General features: G+C 40.7%; 1 protein-coding gene across 1 annotated transcript in view; it reads right to left on the bottom strand.

The window, feature by feature from the left end:
* astn1 (astrotactin 1) overlaps positions 1-15,197 on the bottom strand; it is a 395,016-nt gene that overhangs the window by 192,502 nt on the left and 187,317 nt on the right. The window contains exon 15 of the mRNA XM_062428582.1: positions 7,036-7,163. Within this exon, the coding sequence (XP_062284566.1) occupies positions 7,036-7,163 (128 nt within the window). The remainder of the gene's footprint in view (positions 1-7,035; positions 7,164-15,197) is intronic.

The raw sequence follows: 15,197 nt of genomic DNA, 5'->3' as shown, positions 1-15,197 counted from the left end.
AAAGATGATCAAAGATTAGATGTACCAACTTTCTTGGCAAGATTTCACAATTCACGGAAAAGCATGATAGAAAATCGTGAAAGCTTTACAAGTCTCGCCTTTGCTCTCTCTCACACATACACACAGACCAAAAACTAAAGGGAAAAGGGACGCACCGGGGGCAAGATGCTCCAGAGATATAATCTGTAACGGTGCAAGAAGATAAATCTTGTCAATAAAGAAGAGCCTTCTTTCCTCCTACTTCAAGGAACTGAATTTTTCTCAATGTCTGAATCACATATGAGGTGCTGTTATCAACGTGAACTTTTGCACAGGGGTTTACAGGCTTTTGGAATAAGTGCATGATGCTAAAAAAAAAGTGAATGTCAATATTCTAAAACTGCTTTAAAACAGGATGATGGTGCTGAACAAGATACACGCTTTCAAAAATAGTGGATGAAAGACTGACATGGTGTCAGAATAAAAAGAAAGACTGAAAGAAAGAAAGGGCCTGACACAATATGCAGAGGTTTAGAAAAATTGCTACAAGCTAAGATTCAATGTTGTTATTATATGGCAAGCATGTAGCCACTACAGGACAATTCAACTGGGCAATTGGACAATTCAACACATTTATTCATGGTAACAACGGTATAGTTAAGAGAATGGTTGTGGATATGGCCAATAAAGTGTAGTTAGGGTATGTTTGGGTGTAGGCAGCAACTTCCTGCATTGGCACTGAATGTTGGCATTGGAGTTTAATTGTGGTATGCAGAATAGTCCAATATGAAACTTAATACTAGGCATACTGGACTATAAATAATGATAGGTGCAGAAGAACAGGGGTAAAAATTAGCTGTGGTCCCCTTCTGAGTGCCCCTATACACACATTCCCCTAACCCATTGCTCTCAGTGTCCCAGATGCCAGCCAGTAGTGGAATGACACCCTGCCCGATGTTTGCAGTGTGTCCCTAATCATTTGAGTTAACAGATTTCTCTTAAAAGACATGCAGCATGTACGCATAATACCAACTGAATTATTACAGGTATTAAAACTACATGTTGACACAGGTCAAGACTCAAGATTAGGTAAAAATGCCAGAGCCACCTTAAGGCACTTTTGTGTTGTAATAGTGTAGTTTGCTATAATTTAACCAATTTGCCATAAATCTAATTACCACAAAGTAATTGTTAAACTGAGAGCCTGGGACCCTGAGGGTCTGGGGCCCCGGCATAGTTGTCCCCTTTTCACGGTTGGTAATGTGACCTTGGATTTTCTATCACTTTTACCAAAAAGTATTTAAAATGTCCTTCCTGTCTCCTCTCTTTAGAAACTTTTATATTAAGGACTTAAACTCTTGTGTCAGCCATTTCTCCAAACCTATAAACATAAATCTTCGGCTTTGATGACAAACGACATGGGGGCACGACTGCAGAGCGGCGGTGACTGGCAGGGGTGACTATTTCATCTTTGGCATTCTATGGTGTGTTACATCCATCTGGACATACAGCCACGTGGAAACAAATTCAAAGACACTGATAGCACAGGAAGTGTCATTATACGGTCGCAAGTGGAGGCGGAGAACAGGTCATGCCCCTTCCTCCCCCATTGCCCTTTTCCCCTCCACCAATGGATTTCCCCGTCCCCCACTCAGCTCGTCTTATGAATGAAGACTCCAGAGAAAAATGGCTGTCCCTCTTTCATTTGTTGGGTCCCCTAAAGGTTTTTGTTCTTTGCTTCCAACCTTTTATCCACTGAATTTCATTGTCTTTCATTCCATCTTTCTTACTCTCTATTGTCCCTTTTCCTCCTTCATTTTTCTTTGTCCATCTCCTCTGTTCTGATCAGTTATCTCTCGAGCTCCATCTTAGGGGAAATCTGCTTAGCAGCCTTGAGCATACTTGCTTTCCAATTAAATCAAGATGTATTTGCCTTTCAAAGCCTCCCTTTCCTCACGCGTTCTCCCTTCGGAATAATTGATGGAGGTCTCTGGCCTCATGATGAATGGCTTCCAAGCCCGGAGATGAATAGGAAGATGAATGATTTCACCCCTGCGAGGGCCAGAGAGGGCTGGAACAAGGAGTGCTGGTATTGTGACAAATACACTGACCACAGCAACCAAACCTGGACAAATCAGCAAGGGACAGAGGGGTGACATGTGCTCATTGTGGCTCAACAGAAGTTCTTCTTTGCTTTCTGCCTCTGCACGTGTGACTACCCCATGGACAATTACCTGAGCCTTGCAATTAACTGCAGGCACAGCAATAATGCTGATTGCATGCCAAGAGACGAGTGGAAAGCGGCGGCGAATCAGCAAGCCAGGGCTGGAGAGCGCTGCGTTGGACGGTTGTGTTTGTGCACTCGGTGGAAATGCGGAGGCCAAGAGAACAGGTGCAGTAAGGTGAGAAGATGCCCCAGGTGACTTCTCATGGATGTTGTCACCACTTTCTCAGCCAAGATTTCTAAGCTGAAACAAGATTTTCCTGCAGCCGTCGCAGAGCTCGCTGTCATACAGCTGAGAGTTAGCAAATGTTTATAAGAATGAATTCAATGAGCGTATGACGGGCCATCTGTTTAAAAAGGCCAATACTGCCCTGTAGAACATTATGACCATAATATATCTACATAGTGGGGTGACAAGACTGCTGATCAGTACCAATGACTCAATGATTACTCTGCCAGCTGGTGAGTTTTTGGCTTTCAAAAACTTTCTGGCCTTAACTGTTTTTGGGAGAAAAACTTGTTCTTTTCCATTTAAGGTGCCAAAACTTAAGAGTACTGCTGTCACAATACTCTGCAATGAGCCCGGGGCGTATAACTGCATATTTATGCAATAGTCATCACTACCTTTCAACAACTTTAGGTGATTTCTTTTTTCGCTACTCAAAATACCAAGCTCTGATTGTTGCAACTCTGATTTTTCGCTTGTCAAGTTAAAAGAAACCATACATAATTTTATCTTTTAATGAACAAAATAGATTAATCTAAAACAGTGCATCTCAAACATGCTCTTGGAGACCTACATGCCTTTATTTTCCACCTTTTCATGTTTGCCCACACCTGAAATGTGTTATATACTTTTAAAAAGCCCTATAATTTGGTTTAATTTTAAACGCTTAATTAAAATCTCAATTATCCCTGTGATCAAATGTCATGCAGTCAAACTTTCAAAACATGTAAAGCAGAAACTTCAAAATGAAAAACACTTGAACAATTGAATGCACTAGCATGACCGTAAAATAAAGTACATGTCAGGTGAATTTACTGAGGCGATGTACTTTCTTCACACACTGTTGGGAATGTTTTATCAGTCGACACTGGAGAGGACCAACTTGTGATCACGTTTTCATCACTCTGCCAGTGCAGGTGATTTGGAGACATTTTAGGAGGGAAATGACTCATTTGGGAGGATTTCTATGAAACTAAGATTTAGTAAATATGAATTTAATATCATACCCCCTAATAATTATAATAGACCCTTTTCACAGCAGACATTTTGACCTGTCAAGGCAGAAAAGCACATGTGACATTAATGATGGTTGCATTCCATTTAAGGGAGCCATTTTCAGGGCTATGGTATTGTGCAGGTTCATTCACTTACATGGCTTATGGAAGAATTCATAGAATGGAGCCGTTGGTAATGATGATAAAAAATAAAATAAAATATACAAAAAACAATGTCAAAAATATTAAATACAATGAACAATCTCCAAAATAATCTGTAATCAGAAATCTACAATAAACATAAATTCCTTATACTATATACAAGTGTGCAGTGTTCCTGGGATTAAACAGTAAGGACAGCCTCAGTCTTATTAGTGGGAGTGGGAGGTACTGGTAGCTGTGGTGTTGTAGAGTCTGATGACTGATGGTATGAAAGAGCCCCACAAGCACTTTGAGGCACGTGGCTGAACCTCTGGTTTTCCTGCTTTGAAGAGTAAAAATGTCTACTGTGAAAAAGGCCAAAAACATGTACACAAGTGAGTCATATTAAACTGACAGACAAATGATTAGTCTCTGTCCATTTTAAAAGATATTTTGATTTCAACAAGTTTTTAAGGTAAATAAAGTAGGATTAAGGAACAAACAGGACCAACTGTTGCTGCCTAAAAAAATAAATCACATGACCAAAACAGAGTGATCAACAAAACAAGTGATCATATGACCCCTAACAATACTGAATAACATTTACCAGAACAGAACAGGTACAGTACTATCTATTCCAGGGTTATTGTTAAAAACAGCTATTGTATTTACCCTCTGTACAAAAATAAGTAGATGGCCAGAATATGAACTCAACTAACTCATTTGTTATGCCTGAAGCACCGCTGGGTGCATTTATGGACACTGAGTGAATGCTTGTCAGCTTTCATGAGGCATTTATAGGATACTTGCATCATTTCTGACAAGGCGGTGGAACAGTGTGTCAGTTTATTGAGAAACAACTTAAATATAAAATAGCTCAAGGCTTGTGTCTTCTTACCTCACACCATCCAACACTGGCACAACACTGTGATGAAGCTATTGTCATATTATATATGTTTATACTTATATGAGATGTAGTTTTTTTGAATACTAACAAAATGCTGTGAGAAAGATTTTTAATAAAACCTAACGTTTCACTTTTGACCGATGAAAAAAACTCTCACTCAGAGATTGCACTGAATCATAGAAGCTAGAGGAAAATAGGATAACCCAGAGGTGACCCTGGATTTTAACATCTTTCCTCGGATCACCTTATTATACTTTCCATGCACCTTCCAGCATCAGGCATGGACCTTCTTGGGTTGGAAAACTGCAGCACTCTGTCCCAGAGTACACTGTGTGCTTCTATGGAACCCTGCTGGATGCTTTGAAATGATATCACCATTCATGATATTATTCTTCTATAAAGCCCACAGCTGCTGCATCAAAGACCCAACACAGAGGCACAAAAGGCAGAGTGTTGCTGTGTTACACTCTGTTCTGGGCCGTGTGCACTGTGAGCCCAGGGGCGATGCAGGGATAAAAAGGTTTGAGCTGTGCAGTCAGAAGGGGGGACGAAGAGGGGGCGAGGGCTCAGGAACGCCACAGCAGAAGATCCATTTAGATTAGAGTTTTAATATCCTCCGAAGTTACCAATAAAATGGCAGTTGTAGCCAGTGATTGTCCATCACCTCGGACGTAACCTCGCGCGATGCGGTTTTGAATTGCCGCCGTGACTGACCTTGTATCTCCGCTGTTATATCAACAAGCGATAAACCCATCCTGCAATCTGCTGCTCTCTCCACTGTAAGGCAATTCAGAGGCAGTTACACAGGTGTCTGAAGTAAGCTTAGCCAGCAGGCTGCCTGAAACATTTCCAGGAAATATGCTGAAATAAAATTATTAATTTTATACTCTCCATTGCGGTACCCTCAACTGCACTTCAAACACAAAGAGAAAGGTTATTAGTAATGAAGGCAGAGAGGAGGACGAGGATATCCCTTCCATTACAGATGTCTGCTGTTTCGACATATTCTACAACTTAAAAGCCAGACTAAAAGGTAAGAGTGGAAATATTATCCTAAGCTTCTGTCAAATTGGAGCGGTTCTTTAAAGACAGCTTTCCTGTCAAATGGATTGTTTTCCTCTTCAGTTACTCTATCAAACACTCATGCCATATGATGGCTCAGGGTATTTTCAAACATCTAGAGAATAAAACTTAGCAAAAAAGGAAAGATAAAAAAAAAGAGTGAGGTCAGAAGATAATGAGGCATCCAGATGGATGGATGCAAATCTGTGGCCTTCTGAAATAGCTTGATTTAGAGCAAGCCAAGGATTTTCTTCTTCCTTTTTTTTTCTCCCCCGTTTCTGTGTTAATGGCAGCTGTTTCACGCTGGACGGCTGTGTGCTGTTCAAACATTGCTGGCATGTGCTGAGCTGGTAATGAAGAGAACAGCGAGCTGCCTTCTGATGCCACCAGCTAATGAATCCTGACAGTGGTGGTACATCATTATTTTGCTAATGCGTTACCTATTTTTCCCCTTCACGTTCATTATTGACTTGGACAGCGAGCTGAGGAGTCTGACCTCCCTAATGTTGCTTAGTAACAAAGAATCTTGACTTCTGCAATTCTGGACAATCTCCCTGAGCGTGAGGTGCAAAATTACATTTTGTTGGGGGAAAAAAAGAGACTTGATCCGAAATAAACCCAAGGATAATTAGTTAGTTTTAAAAAAAGACGGGCAGGCTAAACAGACCCAAAATAGACACCAACACTGGCAGCAAAATGATGTTCCAGCAATTAATGACCCATCTCGCCTAAAAAAAAAATTGCTCTGTTGCTTTGATGATTATAATTCACCATGTAATCAGAGCTTCCATTGAGTGCACTTGGATCCACTCGGGTATAAGACATATTGACACACAGCCATGAGACTCAGGGCAATAGAAATCTACTCAAGACCATTTAGACCCGGTAACCCCAGGAATAACATCCATATTGGATGACTCCCAACTTCAGGATTTATGTCCAACACTAACTCTCAATGCTGATATGGGAGGTAGTGTACCCCCCACATGAAGCCTAGAGGAATGTGAAGATGTGGAGTTTGGAGTAGTGGATAGGTGGCACATCTAACTTTCATGCAGGAGACCAGATATCACATCCTACCATAGACTGACCTGGTATCAGCTTTTTAATGAACCGTAAGAATGACGTTGCCCGAAAACATCTGAATTACTTTATATGCACGCAGGGAAATGCTGCCACTGAGGGCAATCTGTGGTTATGCAGAATTATCCAGTGATGTTTTTGCCCGGCGACAAGATTGTATAATTTGGTCCCAGCCCAAACCGGGTCCCAGGTCTGGTCTCAGGGTGGCAGAGTGCCCAGACATAGCAAATGACTAGAATGTCAGAATTTATATGCAGAAACCTTGGGGTATTCAAACAGCATTTCATTTTGGTTTTTCAAGCTCTGGGAAGTTGACTTTTTTTTTTTTTGAGGAATGAAAATTTCAGACAGCCAAGTGATGAAGTACTCCGGTGCAGCTGTGAACCCGCCGTGTAAACTATGAAATATGGTTTCGTACCTTTGAGGTATTCTGGGTCGGGCACGGGGTCCGACAGCTCTTCGTGGCACTGAACCTCTGTTGGCACCGATGCCACCACCATACCATCTGGGAGCTGCTGCTCGATGCCTCGGGCAAAGTTCTTCTGCCTGGTGTGAAGAGAGAAATGATAGGAGGTCCTATTTAGAGAAGGAGGAACTCAGTCATCCAACATTGGCAAAAGGAGGAAGACAAGAAGGTAAGGAGGGAAATAAAGACAACAAAGAGCTACAATGATAGAGAGATACATATGAATGGATGACGAAAGGCAGGTGTAATTAAAATGCATTAAATGGTACAGTCTCTCAAATTCGCCCAGCCCCACCATCCTCATGGACTTTGACAATCAACTATGTATTGATACAATGAGAAAAGCTCAGACCTAGTTCCCCCCTAGTTCTGCCCTATCTACAAATGCAGATCTACAGTATAGTTACAGAGTGACCTGCTGCATCAAAAGACCCAAGTTCGATCCGCGGCTCTTCCAGTCAACATGTCGATGTGTCCTTGGGCAAGATACTTAACCCCAGGTTGCTCCCAATGGCTGTGCCAACGGTGAATGAATGTGTGAATGTTTCCCTCTGATGAGCAGGTTGGCACTCTGCGTGGTAGCCCCTGCCATCAGTGTATGAATGTGTGAATGTGACATGATTGGTCAAAAAAGACTAGAGAAGCGCTATATAAGTACAATCCATTTACCATTTTCCCAAGTTAGTCAAATAAAGTTACTTCACATTCACCAAAAACAGTAATCATATTTAATGACAGCCTTTATTTAAAGCAGCAGTGATGACAGGCAAAGGTGGAGAACTCAGATGAAAATAAAGTAAAGAGAGATGAAGGCTGGGGCAGCAGAGTACATCAATGATGCATACATAAGTGAGAGTGTGTGCGTGTGTGTGTGTGTGTGTGTGTGTGTGTGTGTGTGTGTGTGTGTGTGTCATATGAGGCAGATTATAAAGCAATATTTTCTGGCAGATCATTAAGGGCAAATCAATAGAAAATAACAATTATGCAGGACTCATATGTATTGAAGAGACAAAGCCTCACATTAAGCCCCGTCATATTTCATTAAATTTGATTGTTCTGCTGATACATGACTCATCTTCAGTCGGAGCGCTGATGTCCTCATTTGTCTGTTGCCAGGAGTGACTCTTGGTTGAACTCACTCATTTTGTCCGCTCCATCATTCTTTGCCTCAATGCCACTTAGGTTCACAACAAGGTTCCACAACAGAATGACTTCAATAAATCAGCAACTTACGTCATGGGATGGTGTCTGGGGGGACCAAATATGATTACAATGTGTGTTTGTTTTACTCCTGCTGGTGTCCGCAGTCCTGTGATTATTTTACATTTTTAAATGTAAAAGCAATCTTGTATATTTACAGCTGCATTAGGCAGCTAGAAGTAATTGCTGTATTAAAGAAATTGCATTCTACTTTCTTTTTTTCCCTTGGGGATGAACTTCACAACAACCTAAAAATATCACATGCTTGACATTATGGCCTTAAAACAAATCAAGCAGACATGGAGCATTATTAGCATTCTGCTGGAGTCGGATTTCAGGCCACCTGACAATTGTAATCCATTGTTCATTATCATTCTAGTTCTGTTTTGGTCTGTAACCTCTGAGGCTTCAGCTGCTAAATACTCCACTATGCTCACCAGCTAACTATGTCTGCCTTCTAGTGCTGAGCAGATAGTGTCAGTTTATCAGAGCTTTCCGCAATGAAGATAACTGCCGGCCTGTCAATGCTGCTGGAAACAAGGTTAAGGAGAGCAAGAAGACTGACCCAAAAGTAAGGTTGTAGTCAAGTAAGCCAAAACAATGAGCTAATAGACGCTAAGAAAGAGTTCTTGGAAAGAGCTGGGTGATAATTTCCCTGTGGGTCTCACTATAAATAACTCCTTTCATGTAATTTAATTAATCCAAGCTTTATATATCACTACGAATAAGATCAGCTTTATGTGATAAATCCAATTCATTACAACTTGGGTCATATTTTAATAGTTGTGGTTGGAGCTTTTTATTCTTGTCAAATTTAATAATTAAACGTTAATTTTTTTTTTTTTTTGCAGAATATATTTGAATTAGTGTTTAATTAATGTTTTTGTTTCCTATAGGTAAGCAGGTATAGGACCAGCAGGCACCAGGAAGGGCACTAGAGGTGGCAGACATCATTGTTCTTGGTCTGTTTAAAAAGAGTAATTAGATGATCATGCAGGCTGTACATAAACCAGCAGTTAAGACAGATTACCTAAGAGACCTTATTAACAGACTTCCTGTCACTTGCACTAATGAGGGGTTGCATCTCAATTTTGTTGTACAATGTACAATGACAACGAAGTTCTATTCTTCTATTCTATTCTATTAGGTTGTCGACAGGAAGTGGAAGTAACTTGTAACGTGTTATTCCAGATGGATTTCAAGTTAAGTGCGTAAGCATGTTCACATACAAAGACATGCACAGAATTTATGCTCTGCTGCACCCCTCAGCGAAAATATGGTCCTGCACGCAGGTATGCATACGATTTACAGATAGACCAACCCAAACTATCAAAATAAGACCCAGGCGGTAAAAAATGGAAATGATCCTTTCAGTAAACTGCATATAGCTTACCAACATGGCTGATCTGTGAGATTCTATACAACAGAACACCAATGGGATAAGAGAAGCAAAACATCATCTGTCATAATTTAGGAATTACTAATTTACATCTATTTATTTTCCTCTTCTCAAATTTCTAATGAGCACTTTCTCTATGCTGCCAGTAACTATATCTGACACCAGATATTAAAAGAGCAAATGTGATGTACAGCATCTCAATTAGAGAAAATGGATGGTCTTCTCAGTTGCTTTATAAAATAGAGAATTTTCTGTGATAAAAGCCTAGCGTGTTTAAAATATGTATAGCAGCAGCCATTAAAAAAGCATGAGAGGTCCTCATGGTTCACACAGTGGTTTTTCATTTAATACACGCCATTATACAATATGTAGCAGTTGATTCATGCAGGGTTCTGGGCCTGAGCTGTGAAAATGTGAAAAGAAAAAAAAGGTATATACAAATATTTACAAATTGCAAACTGTTGCCTTTGGGAAAGTCACAGCTTGAGAACAACAGAAGCCACTGGCTGGAGTGGAAACAGCGCCGGAGCGGTTTGCGTCAAATATCACCATTCAAATGACATTGTATTTGCATGGTCACAGCGTGGCTGGGGGTGTAACATAATTAGAAAGAAATTGGAGTCATAAAAACATTGTTAAAGTTGGCTGCAGGTGATGTGAAACAAAGCTTATCTGCTAATGCGAGTGCATGCTAAGGCACTAAACTGGGATGATGCCTCTTCATGCATCTTGAGTTTCTGGAGTGGAATAATGATGTAGAAGTGGAATATATTATGCACTTGGATACATATATGCATCATGGACTTTGTCGCTGAAGTTTCGTGGCTTAAACCATGAAAAATAAGGTTGTTTTGAGGTTTTTATTGACACTCGAGTCAAACATCTGTCGGTTTCTGCTGGAAGCAATTACGACTGTTCTCAGCAATCAGTTAAACATGGAACACAAATTGTAGATATGATGAGTGAATCTCAGTTTTCTTAACTGAGGATGTCACTAATTTTTATTTACCTTTCCCTCCGAATCATTCAAGTGGAAAACGGGTCAAGTTCCAGTCACTGCTTTCATTTCTTGACAATTTTCATTGCTCATTTTGTTAGATGATGACATGTAACATTTAACAACCATCTGGCCATCTGCAAACGGATGTCAGAATACCTTTTCTTAGAGTGAAATCTGTCTTGAAGTTGGAGGAACTGTTGTCAAACTGCCCAAACTTATCAAAGACATTAATTTCTGATACACCTCACTGCAGTTACCTTGCAAAATGTGACCTGAAATGCAAAATGTGACGAAAAACACAAGGGTACTTTTGATTAATGACAATACGCTTTTTTCTGCTTTCTTCATGCTGAACCTTGTAAATAAGTGACTGAATAAACCCACATTTTTCAAAAAGAACTCATTAGTGGCCACCAAGAACCGACTCCTACTTCACCCTCTCCATCAGATGGCCTAAAACACATTTCCTATTTTAATTAACTGAGTCAGTGAAGGTATTCCTCTCCGGGAGGTGGTGGGGAGGGATTTTTGGGGGTGTGGTACTTGTACATAAACTGAGGCAGTGGGAGTCTGTGAACAAAAAAAAAACAAAACAAAAAAAGAAGAAAAAAATCAGAGAAGTGAAAAAGACATGCCCGCACTAAGTAGTTTGGGTGGGGTTTGTCAGGTGGGAGCGTGGTCTAATCATTGATTCCGAGCAGCCATCAGAATGAGAACAAAGGACGCTAAAATATTCATTAAAACCTGCACTGAGAGAGAGAGAGGAAAAGAGAGAGGACGACAGGAGGAGAGAGGGAGGACAGTGTGGGGAGTAATGAGAGGAGGTTAGCTTTTTAACATCTCATTACTGGAGCCCGCTGACACCCACAGAGACAGGAAGATAGAAGCCCCTGTCACACAGCTCTGTAATATGAACCCAGATCATATCGGGGGCGCCTGGCGCTCCTGAGATCTCGGCACGATAGGACTTTTCCTCCTGGGCGTCTCATATTTGGCTTATTTACAAGCGAAATCATCTCGCCGTTCCTCAGCAGCCAGCCTGCTGCCGGTTATGATGATACGACCGGATATCCACTTCTCCTCATAGACACGAGGAAATCAAACAAATAGACCTCTCCCCACACCATTTTTTTTCTCTCCTTTTATTTATTTTTTTTGAAATGATAAACAAGTCTGCCTCTGAAGCAGGAGAGGAAGCTTCCTGGGGAGGGTTAGGGTGTACTTCCCATTTCCGAAAAACATGAGAAGCGTTTCAGGGCTGGTGAGCTTGAAAGATGACCCGTGAGGGAGCCGTGCCGGGTGGAGAGAATCGAACCAGCTTTGTGTATGTGTGTGTGTGTATGTGTGTGTGTGTGTGTGTGTGTATGTGTGTGTGTGTGTGTGTGTATGTGTGATTACATTCTCAGGAGATGTAGCTTGAAAGGACTTGGCTGTCCAGTAGACGGGGAGTCCACACACCTACTGTAGCTATATGCCTGTGTGTGTGTGTGTGTGTGTGGGTATGCGTTTGTGTTCGTGCCTAAGTGCCGTGGCTATTTTCTACATGTGTATATATGTGTGTGTGTGTGTGTGTGTGTGTGTGTGTGTGTGTGTGTGTGTGTGTGTGTGTGTGTGTGTGTGTGTGTGTGTGTGTGTATCTTACACCACTGAGCACCTGCTCACACCACTTGCTTCTTTTCTCTTTTATTCCCCCTTTTCTTTCTGTTATTGCTCCAGACAGTCTAAATAGAAAAAACCTTGCAGGGGTCACCAAGCAAATCCTTTTTTTCCCTTCTTCTTCTTCTTCTTCTTCCCCCCCATGCAGGTCTTTCTCACCACATAAATAAAAGATTAGCGCTGAAGACTTTGACTTGTTGGATTGTTGACAATATTTTCGATTTTCTGCGGACGAGCGGGGCGCTTTTCGCGAGGTAGCGAGGTGAAGCGAGTAAATAAAGAAGCAGAGGAAGAAAGCAGATGTTTGACAGATGAAAAGACGGCAGTTGTATGCAGCATGTGCTTGGAGGAAAATCTAATTTAAAAAATGCAAATTCAAAAAGAGAAGCATCTTTTTCTTATTTCCAGTGTGTTCGGACTGCCTCTGTGTTTTTCCCTGCTTTTTTCAAACCTCCACTCATGATTAAACAATATCAAATTTGGTCGACTTCTTTTCATCGTCGCTGAATGATGGAGACAGATGCTTTGCGCCACTCCAGAGCAGTGGGGAAGGGTCTTTTGATGAAGTGCCAGTGAACATCACATAAAGGTTTCCTTACTTACCCCCTCCCTCTCTCTCTCTGGCTTCCTCTCAAGGGCAAATAGTCCATTTAATAAGGGTATAGGAGGACAGCAGGCCAAATTGCTGTTTCCCCTTGCATATTTTCCTGATACCACTGCGGCTCAATAATAACATGCTGCACATTCCACATTCGACCATGCTGCACTTTTTTCAGCCTCGAGTGGCTGCGAGATAACAGAATTTTCCAAAAAGTTTGAAAGTTTCTCTGACTACGGGTCATTTAACACAGTGTCAAGTGAACTTCCTTGGTCCTCAATATTACTGTCTAGTGGGAGCGGAGGGAGTGGGAGTCATAAAGAGATTCGGCCACTGAGTCCCGTGTTTAGGACGGCTTCTCAAAGCTTCGGAGATTTCTCAAAAAGGAGGAGAATATTCCAGGCAACAAATCTGCTGCTCAGCGTTTCATTTAAAAAGGGGATAGAGACACTTTCCTGATGTTATTTCTCTTTGAAGAGTACCCAACCAATTACGCAGATGGGTCTTGCAAGAGATTTTTAAATGGTCAAAATCGATGCAGCAGAAGTCTAGATATCATGAGTTTTATTCTTAAGCAAGGGTCAAGTTGCAAAAAAAGGATTTCAAAAGACTTAGTTTAAAGGTCTGGTAGCTGCTTCCATTGTGGCTCTGAGTTCAGACAGAAAAAGAAGCACATTTTCATTCATTGTGCAAATTAGACCGCCCGACCACAGATGCATGTCAGAGGGAGTTTTTGCGCCCGCCTGTTTGTGTGCAGTTTATCCTCTGAATGAACTCACAACTCACCAGAGGCTCCTGTTCTCTCACTTGTTTCCTTCCCATCTCTACTTTCGGCTGTTGTCCCTGTACATTTATAACAACAGGATCATAAAGCTGTGGGGGTCCACGCATATTTTTTCTTCCAGTTAAATCATAATGTTTCTTAACATTCAAACATGTTCTAAATCAAGAGTCCAACATATTCTTAATGGCAATCTGAGCCACACTCACTTTTTAAGATAAGATATTGCTTTATGAGTCTCACAATGGGGACATTTACAATATTTCAGAAGCACAGTGGACAGTAAAAAAAAGTGTGTAAGTACAAAAGCAATAAAAAAAACAATAGTAGTAAAAAAAATACATAGTAAATAAAAGTAACATTATATACAAATGCCAATGAGCAATATTGATTAAGTGTTAATATACCTGAGTTAAAGTTGTTATTGCTTTATGTCCATGTGAAAATGTTCTATTTTATTTTCTCTCTAGGTTTTTAAAGTTTTATTGGATGTAAAATTCTGCAGCTTTTCAGTATACTCCACTGCAAGCATGAATAAATCAAATCAAAGTAAAACATATAAACATTTTCAACTTGAGTGGATGCATCCTTCCATTGACTTTGTGTGCAATCACATCACCTGTAAAGTTCACTTAAACTTCAAGATTCATTCGTTTTTTCCTCAACAATAACTATCCTTCTGTCCAGCTACATGTCCTTCATTTGTAATGTAGACTTTTTGTTCAAAATATCTACTTCTTCGCTCAAACTGAGATTATGGGATATCACACAACAGTGATTTATCAGATTTGTGATGTCTTTCAGAGGAGCCTCAGCAGACATGATACAACTGTTCCAACAGGCTGTGCAATGCTGCCATGATGGGTAAATATAAATTGAGGGAGTGCCCCTTCATCAGAAATTGCGTTTAACATCTGACATTTTCTGTTAATGCAACATTGAAGACCTAATCTAACGCATCTTGCAATATGAACCTCATTTTTCATTACAGTCTGCGCATCCATTTGATACCAGCCGGCAGCATAATCCTTCTTGCTGTCCAACATTAAAATTTGACATTTAGTTTCCTTGGGTTCAGATTTATCATGGTGCATTCGCTATCACATGTTCCAAATGGTTTCTACAGTTTTATTTGTCTTTCAGCTTTTGAAATAAAGAGCTCCACTACTCTCCATGAATCTTAATGGTGTTCAGTTGCAAATTCTCCTTTCCCGTAACTTTTGTTCATTTTATATTCAAATGTTCCTCTGGTCCAATTAGATTCAATCTCTGCACACTGGCTCCTGGTCAGATTTAATTCATTTGCTTCCATCTCTTATAATTAGGCCTTGCATTAACCATGCCTCCCAAAAGAGTCCCTCTCTCCCTTTCCCACCACCTCATCCACACAGGAAGCATGTGGTGCTCTTCAAAGTCTGCCTTTAGACCTCGCTCTCCATTCACGAGCACTTTTCAAATGAGATCAGAGCATTTGAGATTT

The sequence above is a fragment of the Scomber scombrus genome, chromosome 11 (assembly GCF_963691925.1).
Source record: "Scomber scombrus chromosome 11, fScoSco1.1, whole genome shotgun sequence".
NCBI lineage: Eukaryota > Metazoa > Chordata > Actinopteri > Scombriformes > Scombridae > Scomber > Scomber scombrus.
The sequence above is the reverse complement of the archived record's forward strand: the minus strand, read 5'-3'. Positions and strand labels throughout refer to the sequence as shown.